Genomic DNA, 19,393 nt, shown 5'->3' on the forward strand with positions numbered 1-19,393 from the left:
GGGTTTGTTAGAGAGAGCTTGGGTTTGCTGTGATGGTGAGGTTAAAGGGGGTGATGTCCATAGCAAATGGTTGAAGCATGTGGAGTTTTCATAACTTTCTTGCTTCATAGTACTGAGATTGGAAAATGACTTGCTAAGTAATTTTTAACTTGTACACAAAAAAAGCAATCTGAAACACTTGAGGTCAGTACAAACAGAAATATGCTTAATTCTGGACATAACATGGGGACATAATGCCGTGGTATCCATGGAGAACTCTCATGTCATTGGGGTCTAGCTGCTCTACAATAAAATGCATTAAAAGTGTAATAAAATACCGTGTTTAAGCTCCATGATGGCCTTCAGTCGGCCAGATTGTAGCCATTTCAGGCGCAGACTGGGAACAAAAGCCTTAAGGTTTTATTCCTGTTGACTTGTTTGCTTTCTTGGCTCTGCAGTCAGTACCGCTTAGTGCGTTAGAACTGGGCCTGGAGACTGAGGCTGCAGCTGCTGTGAAACAAGAACCAGAGACTGTATCTACTCCAGCCTTATTAAATGTTCGGGTAAGAGCTGGTGCTCCAGGATTTAGATGGGGAGGGGGCTTAACCTGGGCTGGGCACCAGGTGCCCACTAAGCTGCTTTATCACTCCCCCACCTCAGTTGCACAAAGGCTAAAAAACGATGGTGAAAGGCTCCTGGGTTGAGATAAGGACAAGGGAGATCAGTAATTTGTCATGGGCAAACCAGACTCAACTTGAGGAAATTAATTCATTGCCAGTTAACAATGGAGTAGGAAAATGAGAAATAAGAACAAATCTAAAAATACCTTCTCCCCACTCCTTCTTTTGTCCTGGGCTCAACTTCACTCCTGCCATCCATGGGCTGTGGGGGAGTCCCTGCTCCAGCACCTGGAGCACCTCCTCCCCTTCCTTCACTGACCTTGCTGTCTTCAGAGTTTTCTCACATATTCTCACCTCTCCCTCCCAGCTGCTGATTGTGCAACAGTTTTTGCCTCTGCACTGCCAGTGTCACTGACTGGCTGGGCCTTGGCCAGCAGTGGGTCTGTCTTGCAGCGGGTTGGACTGGCTTTATCAGATATGGGGGAAACTGTAGTGGTCGTATCTTGTACCTGGGCGATGAAATTTTTGTTTTATTTTTTTATTTCCTTTTCCTTACCTTAAAATAAAATCTAAAAATAACCTCCCGAAATATGTACAATGTATTTTTGCTCAGACTGTTGCAGCACAAGATAATTAACTCTGGCATCTTCAGTGTGTTATTTGAAGACATTTCTTATTACGTATCTTCTAAAAACTGATGTGTCCTGTGCACTAAATGAAAGGCTAATAAAGTTTGCTCTTTCTTTTTGACCATTTTCTGAAAACTTACCTGCTTCTTTGTTGCCAGCAACCACCATCCACCACAACCTTTGTGCTGAATCAAATAAATCAGCTACCAACTTTGGGGACGACAATAGTGGTGACAAAAACGACGCCTGTCACGACCTCGAGGCAGACGATCACTGTAGCAAAGATCATCCAGACCAGCACAACCACTCGGCCCTCGGTGGCAGCACCAGCAGTTCGCAATGCCTTGACCACTGCACCTTCCAAGGACCAGATTCAGCTGAAAGATCTGCTAAAGAACAATAGTCTTAATGAACTCATGAAATTGAAGCCACCTCCTAATATTGCCCAACCAGTAGCAACAGCAGCAAGTGAGTTTTCTCCTTTCTTTGTAATTACGGTATTTTAGACAAATAGTGGAATAACGAAGATCTTAGCACATCATGGATTTTCATTGATTAGTACAATATCATGGTAAAATGAAGTTGTTCAGGAAACCTGATAAATTTCATTCTGTGGTAGTGTTAGAATTTAGGGTGTAGTAGTACAAAAAACCAGACTTACAAAGAAATTAAACTCTTGATTTACTGCATGGAATGAGGAAAACGACAGATTGCAGCTGGAAAATTGGTAAAATTAATTTGTGAATGTTACGGAAGTCTATTAGCTATGTTAGTGGAGTCTCCATCAGTTCCTGTTCTACTCTGTACTTGGAACTACAACAGACTAGTACTTCTTTTTATTTAGCATCTTCGGAACTAGATTTGTAGCTCATGATAAAGTGTTTCTGTGAAGTGTCTCCTCCAAAAGAAAAATCTGTCCCTTTATTTCATTGGAGGCATCAGATCTATTGTTTAAAAACTTAAGTCCTAAAAACTTGCTGTTTATTTTCATGTTACTTCTGAGAAGTTGCATTAACTTAAATGCCACAAGTACTTTTTTCCCACACTCCCAATCTTTGTTGTGTGATTCCGTAATATTTCCTTATATGTTATTTTTAACCTGTGGTCAACTTAATACAAGGGAAAAGCTGCATGTGTGTGAAACTTTAACTCTTTCGAGTTGTTCTGATTTTAGCATGAGCTTAAGATCAGATTAGTTCAGTTTGAAAATATCTCTCTATTCCTGCTTTTTTTCTGAAAGGTACGCAGGTGTTTTCTGAATTTCTGTTATTGTCATTGTCTCTGAAACAAGCTTTGCTGATTTTAGAGGTGTGGTTGGCATAACCTATTTTTCTGTATGCAGAGGGAGTGCAGTATAGGAGCTGTCTGTTGGAACTGAAACAAAAGCCAGAATGTCCCTCCTCATGTCGTTGCTTCTCCTAGGGAGTGGTTGCCAAAACCCAAGTTAGGACATGAACTGAAGTTGGGGCAGGGAGTAAAGGAAGTGAGGAAGAGGAGGGGAGAAAGTGAACAGGGATAAATCAGTCCTATTAAATCAAGTGAAAACTCAGAGAAGCACAGAATAGGTGATACCAACACACAATAACTGGTAGAGTGGCCCAGGTGCAGAAAACAGTTGAATCTGTAGCTGCTGTATAAAGTGAAAAGGAGACCTGCAACTTCTAGAACTGCATTCCTAATCTTATTTGTGTTCCTGTGTCTCTGGATCTTTCCTCATGTTTATTAAAAAAATGGCAAATACTTGTAGCAGAGAGAAGGTCTTGAAAGGAAAATGGTCTTTTCATATAATTCAGGCAGCAGGAGTTCTAGATGGAAAAATATTAAGAAGTTAAATTATGCAATGTCTTGGAGGAAAACATTTATTTGTGCAACTGTCCTAATTGTTTTTAGGGGCAATTATGCTAAGTTTATTACATACATTGACATGATGGAAGCTTGACAGCTGCTTTCAATGTTTTGCATCCATCCTTATGCAAATTATTGTAGTTCTGTACTGAGCCCTATTCCTAGTTGCTTGCAAATGTGACTGAGGACAGGAAGGTTAATAAATGGTCTTCTTAAAGGATCCTGTTACAAACTTCAAACAACTGAGTCCGAAGTGTTGACCTTTTGTTTTACAGAACTAATGGTACTTTCTCCTAAGGTGGTGAGTGCCACCACACCAGGTAAGTTCATTTCTGTTGAAACGTTGGCCTTTCTGGTTAGTTGTTCATGGACACAGTGGCATTGCATGGGAAGTTCCTTCAGTCAAAGGAGTAACAGGATTTAACTCCTTGCTCAGACTCGTTAATTTGGGCAGGAGTATTGATTGATTGTGTTCTTGAAGCATCAGTGTGCTACTGGATTCTTTAAACTTCTCTTCCAGCTCATTTAATAGAGCAGCATGTTAATCTGAGTTGATGTTTGGAGGGAATTCCTGTAAACCACAGCTTTTCTTTTGCAGCTGACCTAAGCAATGGTGCAGTGAAGAAGGAGGCTTCCACAAAAGAGGTAGCAAGAATATGGATAAATGACATTAAAATGAGAAGTTTTTCACCTACTGTGGTAAGTGGCACAAATGATTCATTTGCCAAACAAATGTGTTGCTGGCCATAAACAGTTGTGACCACTTTCAGGAGTTACTCATACTTGTCTTGTGTGTGGTGGAACTGTCAAATGCATCTGTTTGTTCAAAAGGTCAGTTGCTCCACTAGATGAAAGTTGGTTAGATGAGTGAAGTTAACAGCTGTGTAGAGCAGACTTGGATAGTAAATGACAATTACAAGAAATTACTGTCCTTAGCAGAACCTGGTGTGGGCCAGGAAGGGTGTGGCTCTGAGTAAAGGTGATAAGCATAGCATTTCCTCTGGGTTAAGACATTTTCTTTTAAAATAACTAGTGATGAGGAAACTAAAAGACTTCCCTCTAGCATGGCTGTCCTTCTGGGCAGTTGAATTGAAGATGTAAATTGAGTATCATTCCATTTCCTAAATGTAATAAAATTACATTCTGATGCTGTAAACACTTGAGTTTTGCATCTTCACTGCTAGCTAGACTCAGGCTGAGGTTTGGGAAGAACTGTGCTCCTCAGTGGCATACCAAAAGGGTTTTTCAGATCACACTTATATTAGACATTAGTAGTTGTGGAAGATGTTTGATTTTTCATCTATGAAGTGCTTTACAAATATGTAAATATTTACATTGATCAGGGTCACAGTAAATGGGTAACTGTCAGGTTTCAGAGGATACTGGGTGGAACTGACTATTTAACTATAAAGTTGTGAAATGATGTCACAAAAGTGAAACTGCAGGAGACTTCAGAGGAGTACTTGAACATGGGGGCTGTTGTGTTTTCAAGGCAATTTTTTTAAAGTCATAGTCTGGTTTTAATATGCTGTAAGAAGAGGTTTGTTTTCAATTCTGCTTATGTGGGTTTGGAGTATTTGATCTGCTTGCAAAGGAGAGGAAGTTTCCCGACTTTGTGTCTTTAGAGGGTTGTTTAGAGTGTGAGAAATCTACACTTGTCTGTAGTTTCCCCAGTGATTCGCTGTTTTGTTCCCTACATGTGTTAAAACATTGAAGTGCAAGTTTGTCCTCATTTCCTTTCTCATGTTAATTTCCACGAGATGGAATATTAGCAATGTGCTGTTTGACTAACACAGGTATTTCTTTCTCTGTTCTAGAAAGTGCCAGCAGTAAAAGAAGAGGAGGAACCCGAGGAAGAAGATGAAGAAGAAATGGGCCATGCAGAGACCTACGCTGAATATATGCCAATAAAATGTATGACCTGATCTTTTGTTACATCAAAAGGCTGAATGCTTTGAGAGTTAGTTTATTTACTCTTTTGTAATTACTAACACAGAAAATAGATACTGTCTGAAGTTAACAGGGCCTGAATGTGTTGTGTGTTTTCCTAGGAAATTTATCTTCTGTAGCACTTAGATTTGGACAATAAGTGGATTTTTAAATAGAAGAGGAATTCTTCAGTGTATCTTTGAGCAGTACTTGTTTCGCAGATATGAATGATGAACCAAGATCAGGCTCTTTTTTTTTTTGCCTCTGTTAAGATGCCTCTTGCCTCAGCAGAGGAAATTTCGTAAAGGAATTAAGTGCTCACTGCTACACTTAGGAATCTAGTTTGAGTCTTTTGGTGTGAAATCACCCTAAGCACATTCTTCCTGCATTGTTCCTGGCTGACTACTTAGAAATGGCTCTTAGTTGTTTTTTGAGTGAATCTTTTACTACTGTTAATTGCCATCTCCTCTTTTTTCTCTTTTCTTTTTTGTACCCATTTACAACAAGCTGTTACCTTGTTTCCTAAATACAGTGACTTGCTGTAAAAGCAAGGCAAAAATTTGCAGGGAGTTTGTAGCTAAACGATTAATTTTTATTGTTACTGATGAGATCTGTCAGCAATTAAACCATGTCTGTTCTAAATCCTTTCTCTTCTCATTCTGCTTAAAAATGGCACTATATAAATAGTGCGAAGAATGCTGCTTTTGATTCTGGCATCCTGAGGCTGCTTCTGGCCTTTTGGGCAGACAAGGTTCAGACTGGTTTTTTCTCAAACGAGTCAAGTACACAAATACTTCAATTTTCTGTTAAGTGAGTTTTATCTCTCTTCATAAAAAGAGAGGGAAGGTGGCGAGAAGAGAAAGTTAAGATTGCAGTTATAAATTCAGATTAATGTGTTCCTTCATATGCAGTGCAGTTTAACACTTGACAGATTGTTGCAATGAAACATACTTGTTGAGTTCAGCCTTTGCAATCACAATTGTAATTTGTTTGGGTAAATATAATAACTCGTGCTGCAGCAACAGAACTTTGTATTATATTTTCATCTTCTGCCTTCCTTCCCCTTCTTTCTCAACCAGTAAAAATTGGTCTACGTCATCCTGACCCAGTAGTGGAAACCAGCTCGTTATCCAGTGTGACTCCTCCTGATGTGTGGTACCAGACATCAATATCAGAAGAAACGATTGACAGTGGCTGGTTGTCAGCTTTGCAACTCGAAGCAATCACTTACGCAGCCCAGGTATGCCAGACATCAGTGCAGCTTAAAAGCTAACAGAGAATTTAAGAAGAAAAACTGCTATCTGACAAGTGCAGCTATGTCAGTTTTACAGGGAGATAAAATAATAAGAGCTTAAAGGTTTGAGCTTCATTAGAAGATGGCAGGTGAGCTTTAGCTCAGATAAATGTGAGGTAATACACCTAGGAAAACTTCTTCTAAACCACTGCCATGATGCTGATCTCCAACTGTCTTAAAACTCAGAAAGAACATGTTAGTCATTTTTATTTCTCTGAAATAACTTAAGCGCTGCAGTAGCAGCAGGCTGAGAAAGCCAGGCCTGTTCAACATCCTTGGGAAGGGTATATAGAACAGGACTGGATGTTATTTTGCTGCTGGATTAAACTTCAGTGTGCCCACCCCAGATGTGTGTGCAGCGCTCTGCGTGCTGAGGAGGGAGGTAGTGGAGTTAGAGGACAACTAAAATGATCACAGGAGGGAAAAAATTGCCTCCTGAAAAGAGACTGACACAGCTGTGACACATGGGGCTGGAGAGGAGAGAAAGGAATGGGAATGAAATCAGGGTTAAGATAATCAAGAAGTGATAGCACACAAAACCAAGAGCAAAGCAGGACTTGGTGTCACTGACAGGAGATTGGTTTAAAATGGGTAGATTCAGAATACTGCATTCCACAGGCTGTGGATGTCTGGGTCTTGCTGCTACAAAAGGCTCTGCAGGTGGATATCAGTGGGTTAGGAAAAGACACAAAATATTGGACAGATACTTAGAGTAGTTCTGTGAGCTGAGGAGAGAATGGATCACATAATGCAGTTAGGGTGCTCTGCTGTCCCTAAATAAATCCCCTCTTCCTGCTTCCAGGAGTTTGCTTGGATCACTAGTCTCCTCCAATAGGATGTTTCTTATGTTTGCTCTTTTCTGACAATCCCCTGTGATGTGTTCTGGAGAATGGGTACAAGTTTTTTGTTCTTTCTCCTACAGCAACATGAAACATTCCTGCCCAATGGAGACAGAGCTGGATTCTTGATAGGTGATGGTGCTGGTGTAGGAAAAGGAAGGACCATAGCTGGAATAATCTATGAAAATTACTTGTTAGGCAGAAAAAGAGCAGTCTGGTAAGTGTGTCAGGATTTGTTAGAGCAGACACTCTAGTGACTCTATGACTTAAATTCAGGGTCATCTGTCTTCTGACAAATGCTCTAGCAACTGCCTTTTGAGCTTCTGCTGTAACTTACAGAATGTGCTTTGTTTTATATCTTCAGGTTTAGCGTTTCAAATGATCTGAAATACGATGCTGAAAGAGATTTGAGAGATATTGGAGCAAAAAACATATTGGTGCATTCATTAAACAAGGTGTGGAAACTTTTTACTATGTACAGTTGAGGCAGACCTTTAGGTACGCTTGTGTGACGAGTTGTGCATGTTGACTGTTTTAAGAGCAAGAATGTACTAATTTCAATAAATTTGCTGTCTAGGTCTTGTTTGACAGGCCTTAATCTTACAAAGAACCACACAGAGCTTCAAGTTAATCATGTAAATAGGCCCCTTGTAGGATTAAGTCTTAGCATGTGTGCTTTTTAAAAAAAAATTACACTTCAAGCCACTACTGACACTACTAGTAGAGTATTTTGTAGAAGTTGAAATATCCTTTACATCTTTAAAGCTTTGTAGCATTTGAAGTTTTTTCCTTTCTATCTCTCAGTGCATATTTTATATGTAATGCATTTTATGTGTAATACTTGAATAATAGACTTGCTCAGTGATTTATTAAAGCAGCAGTGGTGTGTGCAGTTATTTTTGGAGACACTGCCTCTGCTCTGGATTAGCTGCTTAAATTGTGAAGTGTGATTACTGGTTGAATTCACTTGACCTTAAAAGTTTGGTTTAAGTTGGTATTTTTGCTTTGTGAATTCTTAATTTCTAAAATAAAGCTTTAGACGTCATCATTTACAGTAGCAGTGGTAAATACACTTGAGGGATACATTGAAACTAAAGTCTGCGTTGTATTTAAATGAAGGAAACCATGTAGCCAAAGAATGTGTCTGCTAAGCTTTTGAAGCCTCAGATTTAGTCTTGCTTAAGTAAATGTTTAAGTAAGGCCCTGTATAACCCCTTAACCACATTGCCATATGCCAGCTGTGCCCTGATCATGGTGTGGGGTTATGGGTGGCTCCAAGTGTTCACACTTTTAAGGTTAAGACCACCAGCATCCCTTAATCATCTGGTGGGTGGGACTGGGGAGGGGTCTCTCTTGAATAATTTCTGTAATTGCTCTTAATTGCAGTTCAAGTATGGGAAGATTTCTTCCAAACATAATGGAAGTGTGAAGAAAGGTGTCATCTTTGCTACCTATTCTTCTCTTATCGGGGAAAGTCAGTCTGGTGGTAAATACAAAACTAGATTAAAGCAGCTTCTTCACTGGTGTGGTGAAGACTTTGATGGAGTTGTATCCTTTTTCTGGAGTTCATTTGCTTATAATCAAATTGCTGTTTAACTTACATCTTTAAAGATTTGTAGCTATTCCCTATTTGTAATGGCAATCAGTTGTGGGCATGCTCTGACATTGGACTTGCAGTTTTACAAACTTTGTGCCATATTACCATTAACTTGTTGCTACACAGCTCTGGCACAAGAGTGAAGCTTCTGGTTTTTTCTATATCAAACCCATAATATTAAACTATTATCCTTAAGAACTAATATCAGTTTACACTGATATTTTTTACAGAGTTATTTAAATATATATTTGGAATATCACCAGCATTTTCAAGAATTCAAGTGTTGGCAATTTTGCTCCTAAATACTTACTATTAAACTTTTTTCAAGGTTTTTAGTTAAAGTGACTAGTGTCTTCTTGAGTTTACAATTTGCACCTGCCACCTGTTGTAAGTAGTAGATTTTCTTGCCTTCTGTTCTAACTCCCCATTTTAAAAATAAGTGGGACAAAGTTTTTTCCTAAATTACGGTTCAGATAGTATTTGATGAGTGTCATAAAGCAAAGAATCTGTGTCCTGTTGGTTCATCAAAACCAACAAAAACAGGTCTGGCTGTATTGGAACTTCAAAATAAACTTCCAAAAGCCAGGGTTGTTTATGCCAGTGCCACAGGTATGTACTGCTGGGTTTGCATTAAATGTCTCTGCATGGTTTTGCTGGCACTGGTACAGACTTGTTTTCTTCTTCTAGGTGCATCTGAGCCAAGAAACATGGCATATATGAACCGTCTTGGAATATGGGGTGAAGGAACTCCATTTAGGGAATTCAGTGACTTTATTCAGGCTGTTGAAAGAAGGTAATATTTCAAACACCTACAGCAAGAATGCTCAGGGTTGTGGCTGACTGTGCTCCCCAGTTCCTTGTCTTCACTGTCTTGTCCTCTGCAAACATGTCCTGTCACGCTAAGAACTCTGCCTTCTAAATCTAGCAGAAATGTAATTTATCATAAGTGGTGAAAAATAAGATGCTTCCCTTGTTCACAGAAAAATTTGAGGGCTTTAAAAGCTTTCTGGGAAAAGAGCCCTCTCAAAAATGTGGGTGTTAGGAAAGCAAAATACTTTGCTGCTCCCCATGAAAACAGCCTGTATTGTACTGAGTATGCTCAGTGTAGCCAATGGCTCACTATTTGTAGAAAGCCTCTGATGTTTATGCATTCATCTTCAGCAATTTAACAGGAGGAAATCTTGTGCTTACTGGTATAAGAACCTCAGTTCAGGGAAATTCTTTGTGCTGTTACAAGGCACTTTGTGTTTCAGAACATACTAATAATACTAAATGTAAGAGGTCAGTAGAAAACGCCGCTGCTGCGTTCTGTGGTGGGTGAGCATCTTGCTTTGCCTACTTAAAAACAATTTCGAACATTTCAGAATGCCACAATAGGGCTTAGGATGCATCTTGTTCACCATCTACATGATGCTTGGTTTTTCTGGACTCTGTGAGTGTAGCCTCACTTCATTACTGAGTACGTATCAAATGAGCAGTAATGAAGTTACAGCCCCAAGCCTGTGAGTAGCAAAGTCACCTGTTTTGCAGGTGACTTCTGTGCTCTCAAGGTGTGTTGCTGTTGCAGAGAACTGAAGTTATTTACTAATTAAATTATTTTCATACCAGCATAAATCTGAATAACTTAAACCAGTTTGTACTATTTAAAATAATCAGCATTTTATAAAGTTAGATTGCAAGAACTAGCTAATATTTGGATCAACTTCATTATCCAGTTACAGTTTGTAAGTTACTGTCTCCTAATGCATCCTAGGTCATTTGGAAACAAAGTAACCGAGTTTTACCTCTTGGGATACACTTTAAATTTACAAGGCAGGGATACACTTTTATGTAAAGACTAAATTTCAAATTATTTCAAAAATATATTCACTTTTGTAAGCTGTTTTTTTCTAAAGTACTTGAGGTTGTGTTTTGAGGCTTTTTTTTTTTTTAACAAATCCTTGCTCTTGAAAATTCTAATATGGACTGAACTTGTTCCTTTATTTTAGAGGTGTTGGTGCCATGGAAATAGTTGCTATGGATATGAAGCTGAGAGGAATGTACATAGCCAGACAGTTGAGTTTTTCAGGTGTAACTTTCAAAATCGATGAAGTTCTGCTCTCACAGGAATATGTTAAAATGTACAATAAATCTGTGAAACTGGTAAGAACCCCATTTTAAATTTGCTTTCTCTGTTGAGTTCTGAGAGGTTGAAGTTGGTCGAAACTTGAATGCTCCTTTTCTTGTTCAGTGGGTCAGTGCTCGAGAGAGGTTTCAGCAAGCGGCCGATCTCATCGATGCAGAGCAGCGAATGAAAAAGTCCATGTGGGGTCAGTTCTGGTCAGCTCACCAGAGGTTTTTCAAGTACCTTTGCATAGCCTCTAAGGTGAAGAGGGTGGTGCAGCTGGCTCGGGAAGAAATCAAGAATGGCAAAGTAGGTTGATCAAGACTTATTTTTAAACATTTATTTTAAATGCAGGTTTTTTTTTGTGTAATACAAATATTTTCAGCCATAGTAGGAGCATGCTTTTGTACTTAATGGTATTTATTGAGCTGAAATTCAGGCAAAATAATCTTACAGTTCAGTCATAGTGACAGTGTCTGGTATTCATTTGTCCTTCAGTGTGTTGTCATTGGCCTGCAGTCAACAGGAGAAGCAAGAACATTGGAAGCTTTGGAGGAAGGTGGTGGGGAACTGAATGACTTTGTTTCTACAGCAAAGTAAGACTGAATTTTAAAAATATTGTTTACAAAACTAACCTTCATCCAGCTTAGTGTGTGTGTGTAGTTATTTGTCCTTCTGTGTGTCAAATGTGCATCAGTGCACAGAAGGTTGGGAATCCCTTAGTACTGATGTTCTTTACTGAAGATGCCTGTACCTAAAATCTGGCAGCACTGCTCAGGTGAGGCAGGGGTTAGTTCCTAGTTCTCCTGGCATTTCAAACTGATGCTTTCAGGTGTGAACAGCTTGTACTGTTCCACTCAAACTGGGGGGACGGGGAGACCTGCCAAGTGTGTGCTGCATTTATACCAGAGCAAGTTACAGACCATGACTTCCCTCTTTGATCAGATGGACCAGAGCCAATCCTGAGACTGCCTTGCAGAAGATCTTAATAAGTTAACTTAATCTTTTACTTAAATTGAGCAGTAAAAAATGGCAGTAGCAATGCTACTTGTTACCTAAAACAGATTTAACAAGTTATAGCAGTGCTGTAAAATAAATGTCTCCTGCTTTCAAGAAGGTGACAACTACAGTAATGTGGGTGATAATACAGAGAGTGCCCAACTGCACTCACACAGAGTCATTCTTCAGAGAAGTCAAGGTTTATACAGGTTTATACTTCAAATAAATGCAAATTCTGCTGAGCAACCCCCTTTTTTTTTTTTTTTTTTTTTACAAGGGTTTTTTTTTTTCTCTTGCTTATGCATTTGAAAAAGAACAAAGTTTAGGGATTAAATTAATAAGATATATGATAAAAGGACAAGCCTGGACACAACCCCTGTTTCAGATTTGGCCTGCAGTCAGATAAATAAAATTTTGCTTGCCCACCCCCTTTTTTTTTTTTTTTTTTTAACAGAGGAGTATTCCAGTCTCTTATTGAAAAGCACTTTCCAGCTCCTGACAGGAAGAAGCTGTTTAGCTTGTTGGGAATTGACCTGACTGCTCAAAGTAATAACAATTCACCCCGAGACAGCCCTTGCAAGGAGAACAAAATAAAGAAACGAAAAGGTAATGCTTAAGTTGCTACACTAATGCCACAATGAAAATGTCAACTTCAGAGCTGCCTAAGAGTGAACTTTGAGGGGACAAAAAAAAGGAGTATCTGTAGTCATCCATGAGGGAGCATGTATTGATGTATTGCAGGTTTCTTAAGGCTGCTGTTAGAGATTGCCATTAATAGATGCTATATTGCTGCTGAAGCAATATAACCTGTGAATTTTAGTTAATTCTGCTCAAAATTGGGTTGATCTGCTATGGAACCATATCCCAAAATGCCTTCCATGTGTCAGACCAATTCCTGATGTAGTCACTCAAATAGCTTTCTTTGTCTTGAGGCTCAGTGAAGAGAAGCCTAATAGCACCCCCTTCCCAAACTGATGGTCTTGAAAGTAGGTGATCATAAAAAACTTGGGAGAGAGGTCTTGCTTAAAACTTAGATTCTTTTAAATAGTTCTGTTTTCAACAGTTGAATATTTTTCTAGTTTGTATGGTAAAACAGACCTCAAAGTGTGCAGACTACAAGGTTTAAACTAACTTGTTTTTCTTCTGGGATGGTGGGATTAGGTGAAGAAATAAACAGAGAAGCCAAAAAAGCTCGCAAAACAGGTGGCCTTGCAGGAAGCAGCTCTGATGAGAGTGAAAGTGAGTCTGATGCTTCAGACAATGAAGAAAGTGACAATGAGAGCTCCAAATTTTTGAGTTCTGGAGACGATGATGACTTCAACCCATTCAGAGATGAGTCCAGTGAAGATGATGAAGATGGTAAGACAGTCTAAGTGTTTCATCAAGCAAGTAGCCATATGTGCAGAGAGTAAGCAGAAAGTCTTCCCAAACATTTCAGTGAGCCACAAATAAGTGTTTACTAAGCATGTAGTTTAGTTCCAGGGAGACTGCAATTAGTAGTAGAATGTGAAACTTCAATTTGATTTTTGTACACTGGAATTCAGACTTTTGTAAGTCACTTTATGCAGTGAGAATTGTTTCAAAGGGAAAGATGGCTGCTTAGTAAATTAAACTTTTTAACTTCAGATCCCTGGTTGATTAGAAAAGAGCATAAAAAAAATAAAGAAAAGAAAAAGAAGAAAAGCATAGACCCAGATTCTATTCAAAGTGCCTTACTAGCCTCTGGTCTGGGATCCAAACGGCCCAGCTGCTTCACTTCCACCGTTGGAACCACCACTTCTAGTACCAACACGTCTGGTAAGAACAGCTTTCTTTGATGTTGATTCATTTCCTAGCAGTTAGGCAATAAAATTCTAAATCTCAAAGAGTCTTTCTTAAGTTTCAGCAAACAGTAACACAAACAGCAGCTTTGTAACGAGTCAGGATGCTGTTGAAAGGGCCCAACAAATGAAAAAAGAACTGCTGGATAAACTGGAAAAGCTGGCTGAAGATCTTCCACCTAATACACTGGATGAGCTTATAGATGAACTGGGTGGTCCTGAAAATGTTGCAGAGGTAGGCTGGTGTTCACATGTAGAAAAGAAAGTATGTTTTTAAAAAGGTTGTTTATCAATTTTAGACAGTAATCTCAGGGATGGAAGTAGAAGTTACTCTGCTGGATGCCTCTGAATGAATGAGAAACTTGAAAATTGTATTAAAATACAGGGAGGAGCTCTGAGTGGGTGAACTTGTTATTTCTGAGGTTGGATAGTTTCTAGCTGGGTAAATCATACCAGTTACTCTTTTGCTTTACTCTGGTCTGTTTCTCTGACTGGCTGTACTCAATCTGCAGCTGGTGTGTATTAAACAGGCAGGAGCTTTAGTTCATCCTCCAAGGCAGTGGAGACTAAGAACCTTTATGTGTTAATGAAAAGCCTGATTAATTAATCTCTCAATAACTTCAGAAACATGTCTTTAAGCTACCTGTTTCTATCAAGAAGCAGCATCACTGTGATTTAAAAGACTGTTAAAATCAGTGGCTGCCTAAGCTGGCTCTTTGGTTTATTTTTTTAGTGCTGCTGGTAAATCCCTTAGGAACAATAGTGTAATAAATACAACATCATTTCTACATAGATCTGCACTGTCATGTTCCACATAACAGATACTGGCATCAACCAAAAAGTAACCCACGTTCTCTAATGTAGTTTTGCACTTGGAGTAAATTACTGACTATTTTAATGTGGGTATGTGGATAAATAATATTGCTTGGAGCTTTTGGTGCTGGGGTAGTTTTGGTATTGCCACACTGAGCTTGTGTTCCCTTTCAAAGATGACAGGCCGCAAAGGGAGGGTGGTGAGCAATGATGATGGCAGCATCTCCTACGAGTCAAGGTCTGAACTCGATGTGCCTGTTGAAATCCTGAACATCACAGAAAAGCAGAGGTTCATGGATGGAGATAAGGTAATCCTTGAAGAGATAGACTGTAGAAAAATGTGCCAGATGCCATAGTAACACTAAGCTATTCAACAGTGACTTGCAGGTACTGTTAGTACTAGTTAAGAAGCACTTTCAGTTCACTGCTGAGCGTTTTGTTTTTCAAATCCAGTGTGTTTAAAGGTCAGGCTGTAGTTTGGGTGACCTTGGGAGGCCTGTGCTTGGTGTGCACCCATGTGCCAAATTCAAAGCTGGCACCTTTAAGCTGGTTTTGTAAAACAATATGTGTTTAAAAGGCAGATTTGTGATTCATATCTTTGATTCATTGATCTGGGTCACTGTGCAGATCTCCTTCCAAGAGGAAATAATTAAATTGGGAAATGGGGAATACCACTGTATGAATACTTTCAGTGAGGGGTGAGAGGAAAAGGTGGGGTGTGTTAACCTTAACAATGATCGAGAAGTAACACTGGGGGGAGTGATGGCTTCTGTGCTTAACATTGCACTCTGAAAGAAAATCCTGACCTTAATAAGGGTAGAATTGCAGCTGATAAAAGAAGGGGGTGGGAGGAGGGGAAGCCCTTCCCGGTGCTTCACTTGGGCCGTGCTGCCACAAGAGGGCAAATGGAGCAAATGTCACCGTGTGCAGAACTTGTGTGGTCCGTTGTGACACTTGAGGGTAAAGAGTTGGTTCCTGTAAGTGACTTGTGCACAGTCCAAACATTTACATTCTTTCAAGGCAAATGCATTCAGGCACTGGAATGGCTGGATCCTCTTCCTTGTACAGCATTAGCAGCAATGTTTTGTTTTTTCTGTGGCTTGCTACTGGAGCAAGTCTGGGTCCCTCCCCTTTTGCTTCTGAAGTACAGGTCAGTGTCAGGGAGAGCTGCCCTCTGTGATGGCGAGTCTTTGTTTGCACAGGGAGTTGTTGAAAAGTGAAACAAAATCCCCTTCTTTCACTCAGAAAAATTCATTAGCATTTCTAACTCTGATACAGAAAGCCACACCTTTTCTGCTCTCCCTCTGCCTTGTGAGTAACAGTGAAGCCATTCCAGACCCATGTTTGGTAATAGTTGTAAAATGAGACCTTTTTTTGGAAACTGAAGCTTGGTCTTGGATTTATTGCTAACTAACAGCTCTTTTCTCAATAAAAGAACATCGCCATCATCTCGGAGGCTGCCAGCTCTGGTATCTCACTGCAAGCAGACCGCAGGGCCAAGAACCAGAGGCGGAGGGTTCACATGACCCTGGAGCTGCCCTGGAGCGCGGACAGAGCCATCCAGCAGTTTGGTAAATCACTCACTGTGTGTCCTTCCCCAGCAGACTCGGGAATAACAACTGAACTTAGTGCTAGCTCCTGGAAAATCACATTGAGTAGGCGACCTCCTAAGGACCCCTCCAGTCTCCTGTACCCATGAACAGGATCAGCTTTATCTGTGGTCATAGCTACTTGTCTTGAAAGCTTTGAAAGAAACCTCGCAAACAAGCCTATGCTGCAGCTTTGGAGTTTTATTCACATATGAAGTGTCTTTATAAAAGTCGCCACAACTTTCAGAGTTGTGTGTGCTGCCTTCTGTTTGCTGTATTACAGCAGAAACTAATTTTTAGCAGGATTAAGTTCTAGCTTTTTTCTTTACTCTTCACAGTTCATATTTTATTAGAAATATTCAGTGAAGTAGAATTTATCTAACATATGTGCTGCTACTTAATTATCCAGGAAGAACTCATAGATCCAACCAAGTGACTGCTCCAGAGTATGTGTTCCTCATTTCTGAACTGGCAGGAGAGCAAAGATTTGCATCTATAGTTGCAAAAAGACTGGAGAGCTTGGTAAGATGTTTCAAGAGGTCTGATCCTTCTTGAGAAAATGCAAGTTAGATTTATTTGTCTTAAAAGTTGCATTTAATGATACTGGTGTGTCTTAACAGGGAGCCCTCACCCACGGGGACAGACGGGCTACAGAAACTCGAGACCTCAGCAGATTCAATTTTGACAACAAGGTGACAATTCTGTTTCTGTTGGAGAACTCGTGCTGCTGTAGTGCTTATTGCACAAATGACCTGTTGAGGAAGGTTCTTTTCCATCTCTTACCTTTAACTGTCTCACTTTCTGATGGAAGGCCTCTTTCTGTAACCCATAATTCTGTTTGTGAAGCCATGTGAAACACACGTGTGTAAATCACTCTTCTGGTTTTGCAAACAACCAAAGTCTTAAGTAAATGGTGTGTGTCCTTTAAGCCACAATGAAAGATTAATTTGGCAGTGGTAATTAAAAATTAAGACTGAGCTGTTTTCAGTTATAAAATACACTACATGAAGGTAATAATTCACTCTTGCACAGAAAAGCTTTTTATTGTGAATTAAAAATACCTGTTAAACCATGTGTGCCTGGGGCTGAGGAGCCAACACTGGAGGGCATTGATAGAGCAGCTTTTTTTCTTACACAGTATGGCAGAAATGCTTTGGAGATTGTTATGAAATCCATTGTGAACTTGGACTCCCCAATGGTCTCACCTCCTCCTGATTTTCCTGGAGACTTCTTCAAAGGTAAGATGATGCACTGGCTGCAATAGCTACCTTTTGATCCTTCTCCAGTATGTAGAAAATCTAAATGATTGTAGAGCTGTAAAACACTGTTACAATTTAAAATGCTCAGCTGAGACAGATGGGAGTAACACCCAGTGAGAGTCTGTGCACTTTGCTTGAACGTTGAAGTTCATGCATGAAACCAGATCTGTGAACTCTCAGTATAAGGAATGTTCTGTATCTGCTTGGCCAGTGTATTCTAAACAGTTCTTTACCTTCATTTCCCCATTACCTGTTGGAATATCTTGTTCTCATGCATGGTGCCATTGGTGCTTTCCCCTGCCTGTGCTTCCTGGAGGGAGGGAAGGCAAAGCTGTGTCTTGCTTATTGATGGATTAGGTAGAAACTACAAGTAATGGGAAGTGAGGGGTGTCAGAGGCTTTGGAATCGGATCCTATGGCTAAACAAGCTGTTACTTCATGGGGTTATTTTTAGATGGCAAAGCAGCTATGATTTAACTTCTTTCTCTTTCCTAGATGTTCGTCAGGGATTGATTGGCGTAGGCTTGATAAATGTAGAAGACAGATCTGGAATACTGACGCTCGATAAAGGTATTTGGGCGTTCAGTGTATCTGTAGAATGTCCCTGGGAATATCTTATGTCGTGACAGTGGATTCCCAGCAGCAGAACTCAACTTGTAACTATCTAAAAAGTGACCTTTTTTGTAGAACTTAATGTTTTCTTAATTTCTGGAAGAATGTATTTAAATAGTCTTTGTAAGAGTCTTTGAATGCTGATTGAGGGCTTGTGGTTATCAAACTTAATCTTTGACCTAATACATGTATTTCTTATTCTTTTTTAAGATTACAACAATATAGGGAAATTTCTGAATCGAATTCTTGGTATGGAAGTCCATCAGCAGAATGCTTTGTTCCAGTACTTCTCTGACACGTTAAACGCAGTTATTCAAAATGCTAAAAAGAATGGAAGATATGACATGGGCATCTTAGGTGAGTAAATAGTTTCACAGATCAAATCACTTGAACTTCGGTGAGAATAGAGCAACACAATAACTCTGCTTTCCTTTCCAGATTTGGGCTCTGGGGATGAGAAGGTGAGGAAGGCAGATGTTAAGAAGTTTTTAACTCCTGGATATTCTACCTCTGGACATGTAGAGCTGTACACAGTAAGTTAATCCTGTACCATCTCTGTAGGAACTAATAAAACTTGCCAGTAAGTTTTTACAACGTGTTCAGTTCCTATGTAACTGGTTTAAAGTCTGCTCCCACTCAAATACCCCTGCATTGCTCTCTTGTAGATCAGTGTGGAGAGAGGAATGTCTTGGGATGAAGCAACAAAGATCTGGGCAGAACAGACAGGTCCAGATGATGGATTTTATTTATCACTTCAGGTGAGATTCTTCTGTCTCTTGGATTATGTTCAGAGAAGGTTTTGGGGGCTAAACTGAAAAACTTACTGTTCAAAGTAATTACTGTTCAGTTTTGCAAAATACTTTGAGTCTTACATTAAAATTAATTTTGAGAGGTTTTTTTTAACGCTAAGTATGAAATTCTCCCTTTTACCTCCTCAGGGTATTTTCTGATAGGAATATCAGCCCAAATCAGCAGCTCTTACTTAAACCTGCATGAGGAAATCTTATGGTTTCACTGTGAGGCTAATGTGGATTACTGGGTTCTAGAGGTGTATTATTGTCCTTGGTTGTACTATTACACACTCCTATTACTCTGTAAAGAACACAATATGGAATCACTTAAGCAGATATTTTCATCATGTTTTAATTTAGGAAGTTTTTGGGTTGTCTTTTTTTTTTTCCAGATAAGAAATAACAAGAAAACAGCAATTCTAGTAAAAGAAGTGAATCCTAAAAAGAAGCTTTTTTTAATATACAGACCAAATACTGGGAAACAACTCAAACTAGAAACATGTGCAGACCTGAAAAAGAAATATAAGAAGGTAACCATGAAAATTTTGCTTGTTTAACTTAGAAAAGTTTGAAAAGGATTATAAGGGCTTTCTTTTTTTGGTATTTATGTATAATTTTAGCAAGTCAAAAACTAGGCTTCTTTCTCCAGAGCAGAGCTTTTATTTGGGTCTTTTT

The 19,393-nt window shown here is 39.4% G+C and overlaps 1 protein-coding gene across 1 annotated transcript in view; it reads left to right on the top strand.

Moving 5' to 3' along the window:
- The window catches only part of SBNO1 (strawberry notch homolog 1), a 31,007-nt gene that overhangs the window by 5,639 nt on the left and 5,975 nt on the right, over positions 1-19,393 (top strand). Inside the window, exons 3-29 of the mRNA XM_008634026.2 lie at positions 419-542; positions 1,387-1,696; positions 3,672-3,772; positions 4,891-4,987; positions 6,082-6,242; positions 7,219-7,352; positions 7,500-7,590; positions 8,522-8,683; positions 9,206-9,341; positions 9,420-9,525; positions 10,721-10,874; positions 10,963-11,145; positions 11,335-11,432; positions 12,290-12,441; positions 12,997-13,194; positions 13,462-13,632; positions 13,715-13,890; positions 14,645-14,776; positions 15,904-16,039; positions 16,467-16,579; positions 16,678-16,749; positions 17,196-17,295; positions 17,811-17,885; positions 18,138-18,284; positions 18,366-18,460; positions 18,593-18,685; positions 19,111-19,248. Of these exons, the coding sequence (XP_008632248.1) occupies positions 419-542; positions 1,387-1,696; positions 3,672-3,772; positions 4,891-4,987; positions 6,082-6,242; positions 7,219-7,352; positions 7,500-7,590; positions 8,522-8,683; positions 9,206-9,341; positions 9,420-9,525; positions 10,721-10,874; positions 10,963-11,145; positions 11,335-11,432; positions 12,290-12,441; positions 12,997-13,194; positions 13,462-13,632; positions 13,715-13,890; positions 14,645-14,776; positions 15,904-16,039; positions 16,467-16,579; positions 16,678-16,749; positions 17,196-17,295; positions 17,811-17,885; positions 18,138-18,284; positions 18,366-18,460; positions 18,593-18,685; positions 19,111-19,248 (3,655 nt within the window). The remainder of the gene's footprint in view (positions 1-418; positions 543-1,386; positions 1,697-3,671; positions 3,773-4,890; positions 4,988-6,081; positions 6,243-7,218; positions 7,353-7,499; positions 7,591-8,521; positions 8,684-9,205; positions 9,342-9,419; positions 9,526-10,720; positions 10,875-10,962; positions 11,146-11,334; positions 11,433-12,289; positions 12,442-12,996; positions 13,195-13,461; positions 13,633-13,714; positions 13,891-14,644; positions 14,777-15,903; positions 16,040-16,466; positions 16,580-16,677; positions 16,750-17,195; positions 17,296-17,810; positions 17,886-18,137; positions 18,285-18,365; positions 18,461-18,592; positions 18,686-19,110; positions 19,249-19,393) is intronic.

The sequence above is a fragment of the Corvus brachyrhynchos genome, unplaced genomic scaffold (assembly GCF_000691975.1).
Source record: "Corvus brachyrhynchos isolate BGI_N302 unplaced genomic scaffold, ASM69197v1 scaffold114, whole genome shotgun sequence".
Classification (NCBI taxonomy): Eukaryota; Metazoa; Chordata; class Aves; order Passeriformes; family Corvidae; genus Corvus; species Corvus brachyrhynchos.